This window comes from Ipomoea triloba, chromosome 3 (genome assembly GCF_003576645.1).
Source record: "Ipomoea triloba cultivar NCNSP0323 chromosome 3, ASM357664v1".
Lineage (NCBI taxonomy): Eukaryota > Viridiplantae > Streptophyta > Magnoliopsida > Solanales > Convolvulaceae > Ipomoea > Ipomoea triloba.
In genome coordinates this window covers 20590461-20614454 of record NC_044918.1, presented here as the reverse complement: position 1 = coordinate 20614454, position 23994 = coordinate 20590461, and the positions used below count along the sequence as shown (strand labels likewise).

Genomic DNA, 23994 nt, shown 5'->3' with positions numbered 1-23994 from the left:
TATTTCATCCCCCCCCCCCCCCCCCACCCTTTGATTGACTGGGATTTTTACTCAGCCGGTTTGTTATTTGGTTAGGCCTCAACTACGTTTTGAGTTTGGCTAAGGTCTTGCCTCGACTAGGTTGGGCTCAACTAGTGTTGTCCCGCCTCACTTCCTTCTTCTCCTACTTTTTTTTTTTAACCAATTGGGGCTTGGCATCGGTCAATTTATCATTTAGCCAGCCAATGCTAGGCCTCAGTCACGTTTTGAGTCTAGCTAAGGACTAGCCTTAGTTGGTGTTGTTCCTTCTCCGATCCCTTCTTCTTCTTATTCTTTTTTTTTTTTTTTTTTGGTTGGCCAGTAAGCCAGTTGAGGCTTCACCTTGGTCACATTTCAAGTCTAGCTAAGGTTTGGCCTCATCTAGGCCGCCCAGGCAAGCTCAGCTAGTTTTCTCCTCATTATCTCTTTTTGTTTGACACATGCCTTTTCTTTTTTCTAATAGTGTCATCGAGATTGTCTATCGTTTTTCCATGGTTACTTCAAGATTTCTTTTTTTCTTTTCCTAAATAGTGTCATCGAGATTGTTTGGGCTTCTCGTTTTTCCATGGTTGTGATCCCGACTTCAAGATTATAGTAATGTAATGTTAAGTCTCTTTTCAAAATTCTCTTAATTTTATATGAACTTTTTTGTGAGGTCAATTGATCAAGCTGGATATCTCTTTCAGTTATGCCTTGTATATCAAGTTAATATTTTCATTACTATTATCATGGATGTAATGTACTCAATTGGTAATGATAACCTTCATTATGACGATGAGGAATATTTTCAATAGGTGGTCGACTAGGCTCGAATCCACCACCTCCCGTGTAAAAGGAAGGGTTTGATGCCACTGGACCACAAGGTCCTTGGCGGTCCTTTAAAGGTTAGTAAGTATTGTATTGAGTGAAACTTTGAAAGTTGGTGAATTTAAGTTTTTTTTAGGAGTCGACCAGCTCTCCTTGAATCATCTTGTGCCCTCTCTTTCTCTTTTCGACCTTCTATCTTTTAGCACACGCCTAAAAGATTGTTGTTAATTATGTACATGTGCATGCATAAATTTTAAATTTGAAACTTCTAAAAAAAGGGTAAATATATTAACATAATTATTTAAATAAAAATAAATGTGTAAAGTTACGATTAATTTACAATAATACAAATCTCTCTATATTTTAATTAATTAATTAATTTATTATAACTCTGAATTCATTCCCCCCCCCCCCCCCCCAAATCTCCATTTCTCACTCCCTTGTGAATACTATAAAAAATAAAAAGTAGGCTGAAAACAGAATAAATTGAAAAGGCATAAACTTAAGCTGTCAAAGATAATCGAAATTTTCTAGATGATGTGTAGCGTTTTAGTTTTTTTTTCTTATTATTATTATTTTTTTGAATAAAGGTCAAATATGATATCGAACTGCATACATAATGTAATTAGGCTACTGAACATAAAAAAATATTATAATTGAGTCTCTAAACTAACACATTTCATTCAATTTTCTTATTTTGCAGGTTTCTAACAAGTTATTCCAAAATGATCTTTTTTTAAACTTAAAATAATTATTAAAAAAAATATAATGTCTCCTGGAGACGTTTCTTCGTTTCCATGGCCGGAGACCAAGAAAACTTCTTCCTCTCCATGGCCTGAGACCAAGAAAGGTTCTTTGTCTACAGCAGGAGATGTTCTGTTTTTTTTTTTTTTAATTATATTTATGTATACATTTTAAATAATTATTTTTAAGTTTTTTTTATAAATAATTTAAATTTTAGATGACCTGCTACTCTGTTATAAACATATAAATTGGACAAATTATATGAAATAGGTTAGTTTAAGGACTTAATTGATGTTTTATTTTTATGTTCAATTACTTTTTTTTTTTTTTTTGAAAATTAGGTTCAATTACCTAATTGCATTATCGTGTGAGCTTGATGATCTATTTGACATTTATTTTTAACTTTTCTAAATAATTTTATTTATAAATTATTGAATTGATATTACGAGAATAATGATATGATCAAAATATTAAAGGATTCTATTATTCAAAGGACGATATAATCTAATTTAGCGTATGTAAGTGTTGATCTTTTTGTGGATTCTTTACTGGTTGAAGATTGATCAAAATGGATATTTTTATTATTGATAATATTTATATTTATATTTGTATATATTATAAAATATTATTAAATTAATTTTTTTTTGAGTACTACTGACTCTATTACAATGTAGTATCTGTTCATATTATTAAATTAATTGAATCTAATATTAATAATTTTAAAATATAATTACGTCCTAATTAAGACAAGGTTGAATTATGTCTCTTTTAGTCAAATAATAAAATTGATTAAAATTACACTACAATTAAAGGAATTAATCAAAAATCTAATTACATCCCAAATCCCAATTAATACAAGGTTAATTATGTCTCTTTTAGTCAAATATTAACATTTGATTAGAATTACCATAAAAGTAAAAGAATTAATCAAAATTACGTCAATTTACATGGGAAAATATTATAGTCCATTTGACAATTCTTTCATTTTCACGAAATTATAAACTCATGCATCCATTGGTATTTTTAATTTTGTTTTTTGAGAAGAATTAAAAAGATACATTGAGTCAAGATTACCCTTATATTTTCTAACTTAAAATTGATATTTCATTTGTCTACTCACATCTTCAATAAATAAATAAAATTGTATAAACATTTTAATTTTTATACTATTTGTTCTCTTTAAATTCCCATATAAAAAATTTAGTAATTATATTTTTACAAATCAAATACTAAAATTTAAATTTTCACAATTTTTTTTTTCAACCAAACGTCCACGAATGTTATCTTCATGAGATGAAACAATACAAAATGAGACTAATCGTGACCTAAAATTGAATTTAGTGCTGAGTATGAAATTATCCTATCTAGAAGATTTTTGACTAAAATGACTTAACAAATTTTGTTCACCCCCAACAAGAAAACATCTTTTACAACGTTGAGATCTTCTCCCTATATGCTTCCAGGCCAGCTCCAATTCACCGAAACACAACTCTCCTGCAAATCTCTTCCTCCCTTTTTCGTAATTTCCCAGGTGCGCTCTCCATTTCTTCTGGATCATCACTTCACCACTCCAAGAGGTTAGTTCTTCATTTTCTTTTCTACATTTATGCAATTCTCTGTGCACTCTTTCAAAGCTTAGGTTTTTGTACTCAGTTTTCCTCGCATATATTTATGCGCATTTCTATCATGATCTCTGATTTTTTGAAATCCAGACTGAATTAAGGAAGCTGGGTCGGATCAATAAACAAGGTACCGGCTTGATAAATTAATATAATTTTTTTTTGATTTATCTGTTTGTCGACTGAATTACATCATAGATTCATATCTGGCTCGGTGTGCGTTTTGAAATTAGAGGTTTTTAGCAGTTGTTACTTTAGTTTTTTATGTTCATAGTTTGGAGTTCAATGTGTTGTGTTGTTGTTATAGTATGCTATATATTTTGGTTACTTATTTCTTTTCTGGTAGAGTTGCTAATTTTGCTGATTGATCATTTGTGGCTCTGTTTCTGAGGATATTTAGTAAATGCCTGAGCGAAAATAAGAGAAAACATAATGCTTGTGTAGAATATTAGAGCCCTCATAGGATAAACAAGGTTACACACACACACACACACACACACATCATTATCATCATCCTTTCACTTACTTATCAAATACACACACACACACATATCATTATCATCACCGTCATCTTTTAGGTTGGTGCCAAAACCTCTGTTAAAACCCACTGCCTTGAGTATGTCCCCTCTTGCTCATCGATCTGCCATTTTTATCCTCTGCCAATTTCCTTCACAAGGAATTCAAGTAATTTATAAGTTGTTTAAACAGCAAAATTGTTGCCTTAGAAGACTGTTAATCTCCAAATGAGGGTTAGATCAAACTGGAAAAGAGTTATGGAAGTGATATGGAAGTTAATCCATGAGATGTGAGGTGATAGTTGTGGTTTGTTGTACACACAAGTGATGGCACATGGGATAAATGCACAATAATGATTGGTGGCGTTTCAGAGAGCATAATGATGGCATAGCTTACAAGATCTAACTTTATCTCTTGAGTAGAAGCAGTTGGAGGTGACTCTTTCGAAAAGACACCTTGAATACTTTGAAGAGAATTCCTTGGTTTTCAATGACATGTGGTAGTGATTCTAACTATAACGACTTTGATACCAACTCAAGAGCAGAAAAGTAAGTTCACCAGAAAAACTGAAAAATGTGTCAGTTGTATATTTATATAGCGAAGAATCTATCTACATGTGAAAAAAGATAGGAAATTTTCTAATTACAAGAGTCAAGAGATACTAAATATTCAACAAATTCCTTCAAGATGTATAATCTATTGCACTATTTCTCTACAATAATTACCATTGTGTAACATCTATGAATTTTTTGGAGTCCCAGGTTGACACAAATGCCTATGATATCAATGAGGGTTTTCTTCAAATTATGAATTATGTAGTGTGAATATGTAATTATGCATATTTTTTCATGGAGTAATTTCTGGCCATGGTCTATGCATGAACCCTAGGGGTTGACCTGCTGATAAGCTCATAAACTAGTGTTGACTTGTAGGCCTAGTCTGGGTTTCAAATTCGTGTGACTATGCCTGCTTTGATACATGGTCAGGATGTCTACTTAGTGTATATATGTTGAAGAGGTGCTTGGCATACACTTGTGGATTCGTTGTCTATGAGGCTTGAATGCCACACATCTTCAAAAAATAAATAAAATTGTATGTATATATGTGCCTGTGTGGATGTCCATTGATAATTAGTTCTTTCATATGTAAAAATTTCTCCAAAATGGTGCTCTAATATTACGTTCGGCTTGGATTTTTTCAAAATCTGTTCTCCTGAGTTGGCCTGAATGATAGTAATGTATTTTAACTTCTGCTTCTCTTGTATTTTATATGGATTAGATGAAAGAGAGTAGAGATGGAACACAAATTGACAGATTATCAAAATCTTTGTCTACCGACTCATGCCCGCTTGTTCTAGACATAGATGATTTTAAGGTAATGTTTCAGACATTAACTAACGAGAGTATTTAAGTTGTTGACTTGTTCAATTTAGTTTCCAGTGGATAGCAAATAATTATCAGCAACATGCTTCATTTCACCATTCAGGGGGACTTTTCTTTTGATGCATTATTTGGAAGCTTGGTGAATGAACTCTTGCCTTCTTATCAAGATGAAGAAACAGCTTCATCGGAAGGGCACATCACCATTTCTGGAAATGATTCAGTACCAAATGGGAATCTGCGGATGCCACCTGATGCAGGAAAATCAGCACATGGGCAACTAAATGCCCTGTTTCCTGAAGTTGATGCTTTACTAGATTTATTCAAGAATTCTTGTACGCAATTGATTGATCTCAGAAAAGAGGTACATAAAAGATCATTTGCTTGATTGGGAGAGTTTATATTATCTACTTTAACTTCTCTTTTGATGCTGCTATGTTGGACATAAAGATTGATGGTAAGCTAAACAATCTCAAGAAAGAAGTTGCAGTACAAGACTCAAAGCACCGGACGACAATTACTGAGGTTAGACTTTTGTTCATTATTTTGTGGTTGCAAACAAATGAGATGCTAAAACTTGTATAGACTTTTTGAAGCTCCCCCAGTTTGGTTGTTGTTTTCATGCCATGAAATTGATACTTGATACCTCCTTGAAACTTTTAATTTAATTAGCTTTACTTATTTACCCAATATATTTATTTATAACGGGAAGAACACTGATTTGGCCTGCTTTCATTCATCTCTTTCATCTGTTGATTCTTGGCTTCTATCATAAGATGACATTGGCAAATGTATCACTCTCGTTTTTCTACATCTGATTATGTATTATTATATGCAGCTAGAGAAGGGTGTGGATGGCTTGTTTGATAGCTTTGCGCGTCTGGATTCTCGTATATCTAGTGTGGGTCAAACTGCTGCCAAAATAGGAGATCATTTGCAGGTAAAGATCAGTTTACTTGTTTAGTACACAGTTTTTGCACTGCAGGCATAAGGGTGTTTCTATTATAAGATTTCATTGTCACTTGATTTGCTTATCACAGTTTTTTAACAGTGTTTTCATTTGTGATGCTATTTTATTCATAATTGTGCATTCTATATTTTTTGTTCAGAGTGCAGATGCGCAGCGTGAAAATGCTAGTCAAACCATAGACCTCATTAAGGTAATTTTGATTCATTAGGGGGTGTTTGGTTCACTACTTTCAAGCTATGAATGGGAATGAAAGTGATTGAGATGTTTAGTAAAGGATTTTTGGCTCCAGGAATGGGAATTGAAGAATGGAGAAAATGGGGTTTCCCATTCTCCCTCCAACCATGTGTTTCATTCCCATTCCTTTCCCTCAACTATTATTATTATTATTATGATTTTTGTTCATTGTTGTTATTATTATTGTAATTACTGATATTACTGTTATTATTATTATGGATTTCTTTTTTTATTTTTATAACTTTGGTTCTGATACTTAGGCTATGTATATCCAAACAATGATTTCTGTAATGAAGTTTACTACCAAACAAATAGGTTACTTTTGCTAACACCCATTTCCATTCCTTAATTTTTGCTTCCAATTCTCATATTTGAACCAAACTCCCCCAATTTATTTATTGAACATGCTGATCAGCTACTCTTTGTTGTGTGTGTGTGTCCATTTAGGGGGGAGGGGAGTGGGGGGACATGAGTACATGACACTGATGGTGATTGTTTATTTCATGGTATAGTACCTGATGGAATTCAATGGTAGTCCTGGAGATCTGATGGAACTTTCTCCTTTGTTCTCTGATGATAGTCGTGTTGCTGAGGCTGCTTCAATTGCACAGAAATTGAGTAAGATCATCATATTTCCTTGGTGGTCTTAAATGAAAAACCTCTTCTTTTGGCTATTCTTGTTTCTGGTAGAATTGTGTATGATAATCAAATTTCAGGCAGAATTCTGAAGTAAATTTTTTTCTTTATTACTCCCTCATCCTATTTTGTACACAAATGTTTTTTAGACATCAGTTTTGTATGGCTCTAAAATTAGTAAAACACACTGAGTATGGTATGGAGGAAGTAATTTTCTGCTTATCTGCCAACATGAATTGATATACATGAAGAAAATGTAACCTTTCATGGCTAAATTTGGTCTACAGATTGCCCTCTGGAAGTCTCAATGGCCCATTAGTGTTTTCAGTATGTAATCCTTCCAAATGGAGCAAATATGTGGTTATGTGTCATGCTCAGTGAGGAGTGCTGAGGGAGAAATGTTGTGTAACATGTTTGCTATCAGTTGTTGTATTTAGTTAGAGCAGAAAGCTAGATTCTTTCATGGAAGAACTGTTTCAATGAATTGACTAGGAGAGAATTTTTTTAGTAGATAACATTAGACATATTAAACAGGCATGTTAATTTTTTTAGTGGATAACATTAGTAAATTAAACATGCATGGTGGGTTAAGTACCAGCAAGTAAACTATGGATTGATGAAAATAGGGGCTATTTCTAAACCCTCCCAATTCCCAACTAAGGGTTGGAGGGAAGGTTCTTTTGATCCACTTTCAATAGTTCATATTTTTCATTTAAATTTTATTGTTAGGAAGACTAAAGCTAGAAGGTAATTAGGAACATGATGTAATGAAACAAAAAATTAAGGGATGATTGCTTGGATTTTACCTGACCCATTTTGACTTACTCTATCCCATCCTTTAGAAATGACCTGCTTGATTGGGTTGCAAATGAACCTTTTTAGGCAGTTACCATAACAAGGCTTAAAGGTCCTACCATTAGAGTGGCTTTGCAGGCATATTTATGGGCTATAGCTGCTCAAGTGTTAAGGGACAGACACTTTTCAGCTATTTTCTTTTGTTTCTTAAATTTTTCATCAGAGTACTCATTGTTCACTTTAGATTGTCTCTCTCACACACTGTTTTGTCTTAGTTAATAATAATTATTTTTTATTGAAAAATAAAAAAAAAATACGAAATATTATTAGTTCTCCATGGCATCTGAAAATTTTGATATTATCTTCTGATTCTTCTCTCTCTCTCTCTCTCTCTCTCTTTTCATTTGTCTTTTATGTAATTGTTGCTCCTTACTTTTCTTTGATTGTTGCTCTTTTATTTTCTAGTTTTGCAGCAAAAAAGCATTATTATTCTATCCCCACCTCTTTCCTACAGTTTTGGGTACATTAAATAATGTGTATTCTTTAAAAACTTAAAATAATTTCTATATATTTTATTTAGGATCATTTGCTGAGGAAGATATTGGAAGACAAAGTATGACTGCCCCATCAGTGGTTGGGAATGCTACAGCAAGCAGAGGGTTGGAGGTTGCCGTTGCTAACCTCCAAGAATACTGCAATGGTGCATTAATGTCTTACTACTTTCAGTGTTCATGCTACTAGGACAGCTTTTTCTGATGCTCTAAAAGATTAGCATCAATTACTATATATTGACCACTGTTCTCTATTGACTAGCTAGTAACCTGAGAGGAACTCATGATTCAAATGTTCCAGACGACACTAAAATGCATTTGGTTAATTGGTTCAGCTCATGCCATTATTATACTGAAGAAAATGAAATAAATTCACTGCAAACGAAGCATCACAATAACATCTAAGGAGACTATGGTTTATCTAAGGAAATATACTATGATTAAGTTCTATATGGAGAAGGAATGCACGTATAACACTGTAAAATGTCGGATTGCTCCTCTGCTGACTGGGTTTATAGCCGTAATGAAAGGGTTTTTATTGAGGGGAGATCGGACTGATCAGTAGTTTAGAGAATTTTAATAGTACACTTAGATTTATTTTACTCCGTAGTAAAATGTATTGAAAGTATTAACACATGTTATGAAGTTTTGTTCATTCCATCCCAGTCATACCACCTATACTTCAGTAGTGAATGGTCACTTTTTTGCTGTTTGATGTTATGTAGAGTTGGAAAACAGATTGCTATCCCGATTTGATGCAGCATCACAAAGGCGGGAGTTGTCTACGATGGCAGAATGTGCTAAAATTTTGTCAAAGGTAAATTATTCAAGTGTACACTACTTTGACTGTGATACTGTACTAGTGCAAAAATAAAATCCATTTGAGATGCCAAATGTTTGGGGGAAAACATCACTGGGGGATTGACAAAATAGAGGTTTAACACAGAAAATTAGAGGCTAGTATTTACTGACCAGAACTGAAAAATGACAGAAAACAGATGTTTCTGAGTTCTGAAATAACAAATCTGTGTTATATCTTCATTAGCTAGCTGATACATCTATATATACATGAGAAAATAGACAAGTTTCCTGAAATTCTGCACTATTTACTGCTGCCTAACATTTCTGCTACCTAACATTTCTGCTGCCTAACTTTGCTGCTGTTAACTTTACTGCCTAACTTTGCTACTGTTTATTTTACTGCTGCCTAACACATAATAATTATAATAATCTCAACAATCAGAAATATACTACACATTTTGCTGCTGCATTGACATCCCCCCTCAAATTGATGAAGGTAAGTCTATCAACATCAATTTGCTATTGAGAAACTTGTGTCTTTGGCGTGTTAGAGCCTTTGTAAAAACATTAGCTACTTGAAGATCAGTAGTAAGATGAGGTAGAGTGATAACACCTCGAGTAAACGCCTCCCGGATGTAATGACAGTCGACTTCAATGTGCTTTGTGCGTTCATGATACACTGGATTTGCAGCAATTTGAATAGCACTGGTATTATCACCATGAAGTGGAGTAGGATCACTTGAAGGAAATCCAAGTTCAGAAAGAAGACCACGTAACCACACAATCTCTGAACACGCAGCAGACATAGCTCTATACTCGGCCTCTGTAGAGGATTTAGAGACACTCTCTTGCTTCTTACACTTCCAAGAAATCAAGGCATCCCCAAGAAAAACGCACCATCCTGTGATAGATTTCCTAGTATCTGGACAGCCAGCCCAATCTGCATCACTATAAGCTGTCAAATGAAGAGCTGATTGTTTGGGAAAAAACAACCCACGAGTAGGTGACCCAATTAGATATCGAACTATGCGACGAACTGCCGCAAGATGGAGATGTCGAGGTGAGTGCATGAATTTACTGACGATATGAACAGCATAGGAGATATCGGGCCTTGTAATTGTTAGGTAGATAAGACTACCAACAAGTTGCCTATACAAAAAAGGATCGGGCAAAGGTTCGCCCTCATCTTTACGGTATTTCACATTGACCTCCATTGGTGTATCAACAGCAGTAGCATCCTGTAAACCAGCCATCCGAATGAGATCTTGAATGTATTTATGTTGGTTTAGGAGGAAACCATGATCTTCATAGTGAACTTCCAGCCCTAAAAAATATGTTAGATGCCCAAGATCTTTCATTTTAAATGTACCGGACAACATATTTTGAAGCTTAGTAATCAGCCCATTATCATTACCAGTGATGATAATATCATCAACATATACTAAGAGAAAGACCATACCAGTGGTTGTCTTGTGAAAGAAGAGTGAGGAATCATATTGACTCTGTGTGAAGGAAAAGGTGAGAAGAGTGTCGCGAAACTTCTCAAACCAGGCCCTAGGTGCCTGTTTTAAACCATACAAGGAACGTCTTAACTTGCAAACCTCATGTGGAGCTATCATTGGCATACCAGGTGGAAGCTTCATGTAGATCTCTTCCTTAAGATCCCCATTTAAGAAGGCATTTTTTACATCCATCTGATGTAAAACCCAAGATTGAGAGGAAGCAATAGCAAGTATGGTTCTCACTGTGGTCATCTTAGCAACTGGTGCAAATGTTTCTTCGTAGTCGAGACCATATTCTTGTTTATTCCCAAGAGCAACCAATCGAGCTTTATATCTATCCAAGGAGCCATCAGACTTGAGTTTCACAGTATAAACCCACTTGCTACCAATGGGCTTAACATTTTGGGGACACGAAACAATGTCCCAAGTATGATTTTCTTCAAGTGCTTGAAGTTCTTCTTCCATTGCTTGTTGCCAACACTTATGTTCCATTGCCTTTTTATAACAAGTGGGGATAGAGATAGAAGATAACACAGTAGACATAGCCACAGGGGTTGAAAAACCATACCTTTCAACTGGTTTGTGAGGTCTAGAGCTTCTACGAAGAGGAGTGGGATTACTGGAACTTGGTGGAACAGAATCAGTTGTCGCAGGTTGATGCGAAGAAGCCATAGTGAGACCTGTAGGAGGATCAGAAGCAGGAGGGGTGCGTCTATGATAAACACAACCAGGTTTAAACCGATGTACAGGTGTTGGTGATGCAGAGAAATACGGTAAAGTAGATAGAGAAGGAAGTTCTGAAGTCTGTGTGGTGCTAAAAAAGGACTGGTGTTAAAAAAAAATGACATTCCTAGAGACACGAGTTCGACGGGCATGAGGATCATAGCAAAGAAATCCTTTTTGGGTTCCAGCATAACCTAAGAAAGCACACTTAACAGATTGAGCAGTAAGTTTATTCCTCTCATGTGCAGGAAGGTGCACAAAACAAACACATCCAAAAACATGCAGATTGGAATAATTTGGTGCATGCCCAAATAAATAAAAATAAGGGGAATTATTGTTCAAGTTGGGAGATGGTAATCTATTAATTAAATAAACTGCAGTAGCTAAAGCTTCACACCAAAATTTAGAAGGAACACAAGACTCAATTAGAAGAGTTCTAACAACATCAAGAAGATGACGGTTCTTTCTTTCAGCCACACCATTTTGTTGTGGAGTGAAAGGACAAGAACGCTGAGAAATGATCCCATGACTTTGAAGAAAGAATTGAAACTCATTTGACATATATTCCCCTCCCGAATCAGATCGCAAGATTCTAATTTTAGCAGAAAACTGTGTTTCAATTAAAGCAAGAAAGACCTTGAACACAGAGAAAACCTCACTCTTAGTCCTAAGAAAATATACCCAAGTAAAACGAGTGAAATCATCAATAAATGTAACAAAGTATTTGTAATGTTCATGAGAGATTACAGGTGCAATACCCCATACATCAGTATGCACGAGTTCAAAAGGTTTGGTGGTATGAGTTTGATGCAATGGAAAAGGAAGAGTTTTGCTTTTGCCAAGTTTACAGGATGCACAATCAACAACATCATTATTAGAAGAAAATTTTTTATTCCCAAGTAAACCAGATTTAAGCAAGATTCGAAGTACATGAGAATTAGGATGTCCTAAACGTCTATGCCACACCTGATTATTACTTTGGACAGCATTACAAGCAACATAATTTGACACTGGAGGAGGAGACAAAAACAAGGGAAAAAGACGTCCCACTTTAGGCCCCTTCGCGATCATTTTCCCGGACACTTGATCCTGCACAAAACAACCAGATTTTGAAAATTGAACGGTGCAGTTACTGTCAACTAATTGTCCGACAGATATAAGATTAGTAGACAACTTAGGAGACACAAAAACATTATTTAAAGAAGCTGAAATATCACCAACGGCTGTGATAGGTAAGGAATTTCCATCTGCTGTATGAATCTGAAGATCTCCACTATACTTTTGAACATTTTTTAAAGGCAAGGCAGTGTTGGTCATGTGATGGGAAGCACCAGAATCAAAATACCAAGGCTTAGAATCAGAAGTATTGTTACCTGAAAAACCAAAGGCTGATAGGGCAGAAACTATCATTTGTTGGACCATTTCAGGGGTAATCGTAGACTGACCAGCATTGGAGACACTAGAGGGACCAACCGAGACATTGTAGGCAGTTTCATGTTTCTTCGGAGGCCGAATGGAACACTCTTTGATGATATGCCCTGCTTTCTTACAATAATTGCAGAATTTTTTAGTACAATTATTGGCAAAGTGACCAAAATTCTTGCAACTATAACACTGGACATTAGTCATATCTCTGCTTCCGTTAGATCTCCTTTGGGCAGCGTAGGCAACAGGAATTGGAGCAGAATTTTGAGCTTTCTGCTCCAAGACAGCCAGTGTAGTGAGCCGTTGTTCTTCCCTGAGAAGCTCTCCTACACAAATATTCATTGAAGGAACTAACTGTCTATTCATCAGGTTAGACCTGATTGTTTCAAACTCCCCCCTTAACTTCATTAAAAACTGATCACGCTTGCTGGTTTCATGGATATTTTGTACAGCAACTAGTCCTTCAGAAGGAACATTTGCATACACAATATCAGTGTATTCAGTCCAAAGAGTTTCAAATGAAGAATAAAACTCTTGGATTGACATACTCCCTTGACTGAGTTGGCTCAACTCAAGCTCCAATTGAAACCTTCGTGCTGAGTTGCTTTGGTTGTAGACGTTCTTCAAGTAATCCCACATTCCTCTAGAGGTCTTATAAGGCTTGAGACTGAGAAGTATGGAGGGTTCTACACTTCCAAGAATCCAGGACATAATCTGAGCATCCTTTACCTCCCATTTTGCATATTTCTCCTTCTCCTTTTCTTTGTCAGGTGCAGAATCACTGATATGACTCCATAGTTCCTTTCCCTTGACAAAGAGCTCAAATGGGAATGCCCAGGCAGAATAATTTTTGCCATTAAATCGAACAAAAAAATTTTCTGATCTTTCCAAAGACATGATTCAATCAGAAAACAAGAATAGATCCAAGAAAACAGAACCAAGAACTAAGAGAATAGGTCCAAGAAACTATGATAGCAAGATACAAGTGATACAAGAACAAGAATACTATGATCTTGGAGCAAGACAAGGAACAAGACACAAAGATTATCTCAGGATTTTGGCTCTGATACCATGACAAAATAGAGGTTTAACACAGAAAATTAGAGGCTAGTATTTACTGACCAGAACTGAAAAATGATGGAAAACAGATGTTTCTGAGTTCTGAAATAACAAATCTGTGTTATATCTTCATTAGCTAGCTGATACATCTATATATACATGAGAAAATAGACAAGTTTCCTGAAATTCTGCACTATTTACTGCTGCCTAACATTTCTGCTACCTAACATTTCTGCTGCCTAACTTTGCTGCTGTTAACTTTACTGCCTAACTTTGCTACTGTTTATTTTACTGCTGCCTAACACATAATAATTATAATAATCTCAACAATCAGAAATATACTACACATTTTGCTGCTGCATTGACAGGGATGAGAACATTACGAGAGTTTTGATGCATTATAAAGATAGAAATGTTTAAAAGATGGGGACTACTTTAAATTATTACGGAGTAATTTTTTTAACTCATTACTCATATATGAAACTAGTTATATGTACGCACAATGTGCGGATAAAATTTGCCCAATGGATAAAAAAAGTAGCAAAAATATATGGTCAAAATAAATGTAAAATTATAGATGGAATTACCGAATTATAGGATACACCTTTAATAATAAGAGACATATTTTCTTACACGGGCTTTGAAAAATATGTTGAATTTTATCTATAATTGAAATAATATTTTTTATATAGATCAGAGTGTTTTGTACTACGTAAGATTATCTTTATTCATTGAACATTTTTATTTTCCAAAAGTGATATGTAATAGCTATGATAAGAACTTGTAATGATTTATGTTTAATATTACACAATTGTATCAATGGGTACAAGTAAAAATGAATTCTATCATTCATCATTCATCTTAGTTTACCAAAATTTAGTCTTACATAAAAAAAAAAACCAATATTTTCATATCCTACAAGTTGGAATATAGATATATCATATTTGCTAAGAATTTCAATCAATATTGTTTTTTGAAATTCTTTGGAATGTAAATATACTATTATAACTGCAATTATGGAGAATATAATTTTTTTTTCCCATTAGAAGTCATTAATGTAAAAGGAAAAAAAGTACTGCATTAAATTGATAATCATTCTAGTCGTTAACGTAAAAGTAAAAAAAAAAAAAAAGACTGCATTAAATTGATAACCATTCTTTAACTTTTGTAACAAATGTTAAGAGAATTGAGTAATTTTCATAAAGATAAAGGGGTAAATTTGGAAAATAAATGTAAGAGGTATGTTAAGAGTCCCACATTGAAAATATAAGAGAGAACATATGGGTTTATAAGGCTATGAGTTAGACTAGCTAATTGATTGGATTCAATCTTTAGTGTGGTTTGGCCCATGTGTGTTGTAGCCCAATTGAATGACCTTGACCCATTCTTAGATTGTAACAAGGTACAATGAAGAAAACACAAAGTATAATATATCAATGCAAATATTTAATTTTAGGCACTTAATTTGAATCTCTTTCCATGATTTTTCCCTTCATGAAAGTGATACTAGAACCAAAAGAAAATCTGTATAATATTCTCTTTCCTTATGCATTGCTTTTGGAAAGCAGTTTAACAGGGGTACCAGCGCTATGCAACACTATGTGGGTTTACGTCCCATGTTTGATGTAGAGGTGATGAATGCAGATGCTAAATTGGTTCTTGGTGATCAAGAGGCCCAACCTAGCCCTAGCAACATTGCCCGTGGTCTTTCTACAGTCTATAAAGATATCACAGGTTTGAAAAGAGGCATTTAATATGTTGAACATGTTTCTCTTTTTTAGCGTCCTCATTTACACAGTATAATTCACTTTCAGACACTGTAAGAAAAGAAGCAGCCACTATAACGGCAGTCTTTCCCTCTTCAAATGATGTTATGTCAATACTGGTCCAGGTATAGCTACTTCGAATGATTATTTTGTCATATATATATATATATATATATATCAAACAAATAGGGTATACTCATATACCAATAGGCAATCATAACATAAAACAAAGCTACTGATTTTTAAATGTGCATAGCTTGAGAAATGAAAATTCTGCTTTACTCATATTGTCTGTATTTCTATCTCAAATGTATCTAGTAAAAGTTGAAAATTCAGGCATCATGAATGTGTACTATTATTGTTATGACATAAGTGATTGGGCTTTGTGTGCAGCGTGTTTTGGAGGATCGAGTTCCAAAACTTCTAGAGAAATTCTTGGTAAAACCATCTCTTCTTAATCCACCTCCTATGGAAGAAGGTGGTCTTATACTGGTGAGTTTCTTTAAAGTCCTTATTTGCAGATTAAGTAATGGGCTTTGATGTTGATCCTTTTAGTCTCTGTTGTTTTCAGTATCTCAGGTTATTGGCTGTGGCATATGAAAAGACACAGGAACTTGCTAGAGATTTACGTGGTGTTGGGTGTGGTGACTTGGATGTTGAAGGTAGAAAGTTTAAAAACTGGATAGAAATGCTAATAAACTTGAATAGCCTTCAAAGATTAGCAACATCAGTTCCCCTAGGGTTTTCAATGCAAAGTCATGAACGGCAAAATAATGAAGACAATAAAAGGGAAATTCATAAAGTTGTATTTGGTTGGTTATTTGGTTAGCAAAAAAAAAGAGAACAGAGAGAGGTCTAGAATCCCCTTTTTGTCCATTCTTGAGCAGGAATATATTACGTATTCGGTATTTCTACATTTTATTCACTTCTGGAAGATTTTTGTGTGGAAGTTAATGCACATGTCATATGCTATTTTTGTCTTTTATCTCTTTAATAGAACCAATTGATCACAATCTGTATATCTTTATTACTACTTCGTTGTGTCTCTTCTGTTAACATAATATCATACATGACTGAAACATTTGAACTTAAAAATTTGGCAGAGGGATATCCTTTAAAGAATAAAAGTCATTTTTACTAAAGAAGCATCTCTACGTTCTTGAACTGAAGCATAACTTAGTCCTAGAATGCAATGTATGAAAAAGAAAAAAAAAAAAGATAAAGAAAAAGGAGTCTTAGAATGTAGGCATTTAGCTTTATTACCTAATTTACCTTTCTATATGTTATTTCGTATTGAAGTAAATACTTTTTGTTCTTTTTTTTTTTTCTTGGTATAGGCCTGACAGAATCTCTGTTCCTTCCCCACAAAGATAGTTATATTGAGTGTGAGCAAGCCTCTCTCAGACAACTTTACAAAGCTAAGGTTTGGAGCATAGAATCCTTATAAAAATGCAATAGAAATTTTGTTGGCTGTCAACATATCAACTACCCTCCTTCACCAGTACTTGGGACTTTTGCAAAGTCCTTTCATTCTTACTAATCATTAAAACTAGTTATTGTGCATTTCATCTGTATCCTGCAGATGGAGGAACTGCGTGCTGAAAGCCAGCAGTCTTCGGAGTCATCTGGGACAATTGGACGGTCAAAGGGTGCTTCAGTTGCATCGTCTCTCCAGCAGATTTCTGTTGCAGCAGTAACAGAGTTTGTGCGTTGGAATGAAGAAGCAGTATCTAGATGCACCTTGTTTTCACCACATGTATGTATGTAACCTGGGGCAATATTTCAATAGGCACAATTAGATAGCCCTATGTTCTCTTTGAGATGTTTTAAGTCTGACCTTAGTACCTTACTTCATATTAGCTAGGGTTGCATTATCATAGGTGGAATAGTGGACTGTACATTTGAATTGCATTAGTTTTAATTTGCCATAGTTAACTCAGTGGTATGGAATTCAAGCTTCCTCTGTTAGTGGGCATTTGGTCCTTTGGCTCGGTTAGATAAGCAGGATAGGTTTAGGTCATACAATTCAAGTCACAACTATTATGAAAAGTGAAAATACTTTAGGAGGACTATACATTTGAACATTCTAGAGATTTTCTTCTTTGTTTTTTCATTTACGCGAGGGGGAGAGGCAGTTCTTTTTTATTGTTTTTTTTTTCCTAAGGTGTTCCATTGGCATGTTCAGAAACTTCTCTTGCAATGATATTACCATATGGATGTTCCTTGACTTATTGTTTTGCTACAGTAAGGTGTAGAACTGTAGATTCTTTAGTGTTAACTGATAAGTTCTTTTTTATTGGAGGAATACCACAGACAACTTTTGTTTTGTTTGGTGGGTAGGTGGGAGATATTGCACATCTGGTTATGGTCAAGTCAAATTAGTTTTTTGATGTTTCTAATGATGGGCATTGTTCATAAAATGTTCTTATGGATGATGACACTAGCATGTTTTTCCTGGTCATTTCAAGCTTCATAACTCTTGTATTATACTATAACACTTTAAGTTCTCTCTAAGGATCAGAACATGGCCTCTATTTGCATACTTCTTGCAGAATCAACTGTGGCAAAAACCATACTTGGAAATCACGTGCTTTCTAACACATTTTTTAATTTTGATTATCCTGCTCACTTATTACATCTTCAGGCTACTCTTTTTTAATGTTGCATGCTAATCATCCATACCAGTATAAAGAGAGCATTATAAATCTTGGTGCATGATTGGTCAGTTTAAGAGCAATCTTTCTCACAATTTGCTTTTGCCAAATATGGCAACTGGTTTCTGCTAAGAGTAATGGGTTATTGATTTATGCTGATACCTTGGTTTTAATCAATAGCAGAATTTAGTACTGGTTTACTTAGTGATTGTGACTTGTTACAGCCTGCGATGCTTGCTGCCAATGTTAGAGCTGTTTTCACCTGCCTTCTAGATCAAGTAAGATTGCTGATTACCTTCTCATGTTTGTAGTTTGTTTCTGCTTATGGAGATGCCTACTACCTAACAATATTCTGTTGAAAAATATTTATAGACATTGGATAGGAATTTTGCAGAAGGTTAAACTGTTAAAGACTAATTTATGAACTAATACATCTTAGGATTTATTTTCAGTGTGCCCAAGTTTGCAAAGTAATTTTCCTTTGCATAGACATATGAGCTATATGGCTTTTTGCACTTTCCACCCTAGATATCTTTTATTATCTTAAAAAAAAACCATTGACCATTTTCTGGAATGCATGAGATTAATACGGAGTAATACAGTTTGTCCCTACGAATTTTTGTTTGCTTTAATTTTTTTATTTTAGTTTCTATTATATCAAGTTCATTTTTTTGTGGCCTTTCTTGCTCCTTATTGCCCCTTTTTTTTTCTTTTTTTTTTTTAAAAATAATTTTGCAGGTTAGTCTATATGTTACAGAAGGCCTTGAGAGAGCCAGGGATAGCCTTACTGAAGCTGCAGCTTTAAGGGAAAGATTTGTGTTGGGAACAAGTGTTAGTCGAAGGGTTGCTGCAGCAGCTGCTTCTGCTGTAATTACATTATCCTTTGCATTTAATGCAGTTTGAATTACCCAAGAAATATTTTTTAGAGAAATTTCACCTTCAGCTGACTGAGTTGTGATATGATTGGTGATATGCAGGCGGAAGCAGCAGCTGCTGCTGGTGAAAGCAGTTTCAAATCTTTCATGGTGGCTGTTCAACGTTGTGGAAGCAGCGTGGCTATTGTTCAGCAAGTTAGTTTGCTATGTCTGACATGCTTCAGTGTTTACCATGACAGATTGACAGCCGAGTTTGTTATTTGTTTCAGTTTTTAACTGCAATTACCTTTTTTTTTTCCTGCAGTATTTTGCCAACTCTATTTCCCGGCTTTTGTTACCTGTGGATGGTGCCCATGCTGCTTCATGTGAAGAAATGGCAAAGGCAATGTCCAGTGCGGAAGGTGCTGCTTATAAGGGGCTTCAACAATGCATTGAAACTGTTATGGCTGAGGTCTGTGCTTTAGAAATTTTAATTTGGAGTTTCTCAAATTTATCTCATTATAAACTTTTTGTTTATGAAAGCAATGATTTATCCAAGATTTTTGTCCATGTGGCTATATCTTAGATCATCTTTCCTCAGTGGCACAGCATGATTTGTTTCTTTCATTAAAAAATAGTGCAACTCTCTTTGAAACATTTCAGGTGGAACGTTTGCTATCAACAGAACAAAAGACAACAGATTTTCGGTCACCTGATGATGGCATTGGCCCAGATCATCGACCAACAACTGCCTGTACAAGGTTAGTCATAATAGCTTGAAAGTATATTGAGATCATTAATTTTAAGATTATTGATTTGTTGGTAATGGTATAAATGTATAGGTTTCTATACAAGTATGCATCCTTAGACATAATACATGGCTTTTGAATATTTTCTGGTATATTTATTAATTTTTCCTTGACCAGAGTTGTTGCATACCTATCCCGAGTGCTTGAATCTGCATTTACTGGGCTTGATGGGCTAAATAAACAAGCTTTCCTCACTGAACTGGTATATCTTTTCTTTCTGCTTCTTTAAAATGTTTTTGATGTCTGCTAATGTAAGATATGTGCTGCCTTGTATTCGTACATCTGTGCCAGAAAGTTATCACCTCTTTTCCCCATACTCTATTTCTGCTAGATATACGAGATGACCTTGACTTGATTAAGCTACTGTTGTACTTGTGTGAATAGGAATAGCAGTTCTGACATGCATGTTTGTTTAAGATATCTATTGGGGGGATTTACTATTTCGTAACTATGTTGTGTTATATTTAAATTAAATTGTGGAGAACATTGATATGTGTGCAAACATACATACTTACATTTTCTATACATAGCCGCCTTCAGGTCCAGTAGTTTGAGTCTGCTGACCTCATTGGCAATTGCTTCATATTTCTTTTCTGTGCCTTTTGTGCCATAGTTCAGGAACTAATAATGTCACATGTCTACAGGGCAATCGCCTTCACAAAGGGTTGCTTAATCATTGGCAGAAGTTTACCTTCAATCCTAGGTAACTGTGCTGATTTGTTTTGTTTTTGTTTTTGTTTTTTTTTTTGTTTTTTGTTTTTTTTTGTTTTTTTGTTTTTGTTTTTTTGTTTTTTTTTTTTTCACTGAGTAAAAATATCGTACTAAAAGGCACCAAGGGGGTAAAACCACAAAGATTTTTAGAGTGAAAAAGGCAATCACAGATTCACAGTGAAAACGTACGTAAGCTTGGACCTATCCAAGAATCAATCACAGGTGCACTAATGTGGTCTTTACTTGAAACTAAAAGAATTAAAGTGTGAAGTAAGAGACTTTCGAGTTTATCCACAGAAGTTGTAGACCGACCTTCAAAGCAGCACATTTTCTTTCTTCCCAAGGTGGGGTTTACCTAGTGCACACCCTCGGGTAGTGGCTGTGGGTTTCCCTTGTCACCCGAATGAGCCAAAATAAACAAAGAGGAGCCAAAATAAACAAAGAGGAGCCAGGTTTCGTTCCTTGTATTCTCTGTTTCTTTTAAGACAAGTATTGAACTCCACTAATTGACCATAGAGGGCATGACCCATTGAACTCCACCATAAGACAAGTATTACCAACATTTCCTTGTTCATTGGAGTGAATCACAAGATGGTTTCCTCTTTCAGACACAAATAGCAGCATTTTAAATGAATGATCTTCGTCAAGTTTTCCCCAGTAAGAATAGCTTCCATAGAAGCCTCCAAGCAAAAATTGAAGCTTTTAGAGGGCAGCCTGGGAACCAAATATGCTTTCATGGAAAACTGCATGCTTCAACATTAATTAAAGTTTGGTAGACAGATTTGATGATGAACATCTCATTGCTGGACTGTGACCTAATAATCTTGTAGTTCTCATCCTCTACTCCAGGGCCTGAGGAATATTTAGTTCCATGAAGCTAACAAAGTTGTCCAACTCCCAGTCTTGATATCTTTATGGAATCTGATATCCCAAAAGGTTTCACTATTTGAAGTATAAAATAAAATAAGGATCCAACAGTTGCATTTTGATCTTGAGAGATGTGATCATATGAACAAGATTTGAAGAGCATTAAATGATTAAATCCATGCACTGAGCATCTTTGTAAAATTTTTTCTATAACTATCTCCAAACTTCAAACCATATATATATATATATATATATATATATATATATATATATATATATATACAAAATTGTTCTTTATCTTTCAAAATACTTATTCAAACTGGGCAGCCATAAGGCTTAAATGACAGGCTTGGAGAACCGACCCTTCACCTTCCCAAATTTTGGCTCTCACTTTTTTCCAGTGCTTAATGCTTTCCCTTAGAAATCACCAAAGCTGTTTTTTGCTGCAGTGTTGTTGCATACCCCATAACAACTTACCCTTCACATGTTCCAGTCACCCCTTTTTGTTCTCAAGGGTGTCTACATGTTTGTAAAACTAGAAATATCAATACACTTGAGATGTGTATTTGATTATTTATTCATGAAAAAAACATGCAATTCTTACCTCTTATTCTAAGTAATATTTTTATTAACTTTGCAGTGGGGGACTCCGCTTGAAGCGTGATATAACTGAGTATGGGGAGTTTGTTCGTAGTTTCAATGCCCCCTCAGTTGACGAGAAATTTGAATTGCTGGGCATGTGAGTAGACATTGTTTTGGAAAAGCTTAGTCCTTTTACTTACTACATTCCCCTAATTCATTGTCTTTACTCTTGATTCCAGCATGGCAAATGTCTTTATTGTTGCTCCTGAAAGCCTTTCCTCTCTGTTTGAGGGAACCCCAAGTATTAGGAAAGATGCACAGAGGTATTTTGACGTTGACACTATCTTTACGTTCCCAGCATTAACTGAACGATGCTTTCTCCAAATCTTAACATGAAAATTGTCTTTCATGAGCATGTCTACTTGCGTGTGTGATTTTTTTTTGAGACCTTTTAGCTATGCATTTCTAAAGGAACCATTTTGACTAAACCGTAGATATACTGGAAGTGTTGGCAATGCTTAGAACCAATTATATATTTATATCATTTCCTACCCTACAAATTATGAGGGAGGACCTGGGGTGGGTGGATGGGTGCACATTTTAGTGTTTACATACTTATTCATATGTATTTGTTATATAAAAATTATCCTCCAATTCTTGTTAAATTACCCCAGCATAACTTGCTTATAATTTCCTCCCTATCTTTAATTCACTTATAGGTTTTATTAATGGTGTAAAGGTGACATGCACATAGTAAAATCTCCAATCCAACTTTTCGCATATTATCTCTATTTATCTATCTGACAAGCATTGTTGGGTGTAAATATAGGTTTATTGAGCTTCGGGATGACTACAAAAGTGCGAAACTTGCATCTAGATTTAGCTCCTTGTTTGGGTAGAAGTCGATACTAAGCGATGTGGTGTAGAGGCAACTCTAAAGACTGTTTCAGCTCACAATGACAATGTTGTTGTTATGTTTGTACCTGGTACTGAATGCATTGGGCATTTTGCAAGTGATGATTTGACAGTTCTGTAAATTCAGAGGATTGCAAAATTAGACAAAAGGAAGGTCGGTAAGGTATATGAGTGACCCATTTTTTTAAAATTTATTTTCTGGATTATGAGTAATTTTATGTTTGAAAATTCCGTTGGTTAAGTGTGAATTTTTCTGGAAACCAAAGGTGTCCGAGTTTAAGGATTTAGACCATGGTTGAAAAAATCGTTAGGCATCTGTGTAATTTTTTTAAATATTTTTTAAGACTTGATTATAAACTATCTACTGCTTTAATAGTTAATACTAAAATATTAAATATTAACGTAAAAACAAGGGTTGGAGTAATTTTGGGTATGTTGCTCAAAATGTCGATTTGAGTTAAATAACTCGTTTAAAAAAAATGAAACGATAGCTAATCGGCCATCGGCCTAAGCGGTTAGCACTTAGGCAAACTATGCGGCCTGGTTGCTTAGGCGGCTGCCTAGAATATTGATTTAGAACTAACATGCTTGCTAAATTTTCATCAAGATTCAAGACCTCCCCTAACACATAATTCACACCCCCATCTTTTGAGCCAAAATTTTCTTTATTTCCCAACAAGAAATTATGTTGCTCAAAATTCATATATTTCATCTCAAAGGCAATATGATCAATCTCATCATTAATTTCAACAAATGATTTTTCTTCCGTTTGCACCTTATTAGTATCAAAGCAATTACAAGTGTGGAAGATGCTTACCTCATGCTCATCTCCTAGGTTGGCCCTCATCAATTTCACAATTTCTTCATATTGAGACCGATATGCGATATGGGATGACAACCCACCAAAGAAGGCCTCCTTCACATTTCATGATTGGAAAACGCCATTGATTTTGAGGATATGTGACCTTTGATACCAATTTCATTGAGAGTGAGAGTTAGAAGAGAGAATAGAAGGGAAAAGTAAAAAAGTTATTTAAAAGACTTCTTCAACATCTCC

The 23994-nt window shown here is 34.8% G+C and overlaps 2 protein-coding genes across 3 annotated transcripts; one reads left to right on the top strand and one right to left on the bottom strand.

Moving 5' to 3' along the window:
- The first annotated feature begins 2945 nt into the window (after positions 1-2945).
- On the top strand, positions 2946-23224 carry LOC116012699 (exocyst complex component SEC10b-like). Of its 2 annotated transcripts, XM_031252340.1 has the most exons (26): positions 2946-3146; positions 3282-3318; positions 4983-5078; positions 5190-5447; positions 5534-5608; positions 5922-6023; positions 6193-6243; positions 6800-6905; positions 8299-8418; positions 8995-9086; positions 15348-15513; positions 15594-15670; positions 15939-16037; positions 16117-16207; positions 16883-16968; positions 17128-17301; positions 18424-18477; positions 18938-19066; positions 19177-19269; positions 19379-19525; positions 19717-19814; positions 19980-20064; positions 20507-20565; positions 22081-22179; positions 22262-22345; positions 22852-23224. In XM_031252340.1, the coding sequence occupies exons 3-26, from the start codon at positions 4983-4985 to the stop codon at positions 22919-22921; spliced, it is 2511 nt and encodes an 836-aa protein (XP_031108200.1). In that variant the 5' UTR covers positions 2946-3146; positions 3282-3318; the 3' UTR covers positions 22922-23224. The 2 variants fall into 2 exon arrangements, with proteins under 2 accessions (XP_031108200.1, XP_031108201.1); XM_031252341.1 differs by lacking the exon at positions 3282-3318.
- On the bottom strand, positions 12099-13395 carry LOC116012701. The gene is made up of 2 exons (XM_031252342.1): positions 12669-13395; positions 12099-12384 (listed from the first exon to the last, which is right to left on the bottom strand). The coding sequence occupies exons 1-2, from the start codon at positions 13357-13359 to the stop codon at positions 12347-12349; spliced, it is 729 nt and encodes a 242-aa protein (XP_031108202.1). The 5' UTR covers positions 13360-13395; the 3' UTR covers positions 12099-12346.
- Positions 23225-23994: the final 770 nt, after the last annotated feature.

What these genes read in the sequence shown, in the direction of transcription:
- LOC116012699 (XM_031252341.1), top strand. Translation starts at nt 4,983, where the DNA reads ATGAAAGAGAGTAGAGATGGAACACAAATTGACAGATTATCAAAATCT. An exon ending in CTGCAGCAGCTGCTTCTGCT is followed by an intron (nt 19,067 to 19,176) that starts GTAATTACATTA and finishes GGTGATATGCAG; the next exon opens with GCGGAAGCAGCAGCTGCTGC. An exon ending in AAATTTGAATTGCTGGGCAT is followed by an intron (nt 22,180 to 22,261) that starts GTGAGTAGACAT and finishes TCTTGATTCCAG; the next exon opens with CATGGCAAATGTCTTTATTG.
- LOC116012701 (XM_031252342.1), bottom strand. Translation starts at nt 13,359, where the DNA reads ATGTGGGATTACTTGAAGAACGTCTACAACCAAAGCAACTCAGCACGA. An exon ending in ATCAGCCTTTGGTTTTTCAG is followed by an intron (nt 12,385 to 12,668) that starts GTAACAATACTT and finishes TGTTTTGTGCAG; the next exon opens with GATCAAGTGTCCGGGAAAAT.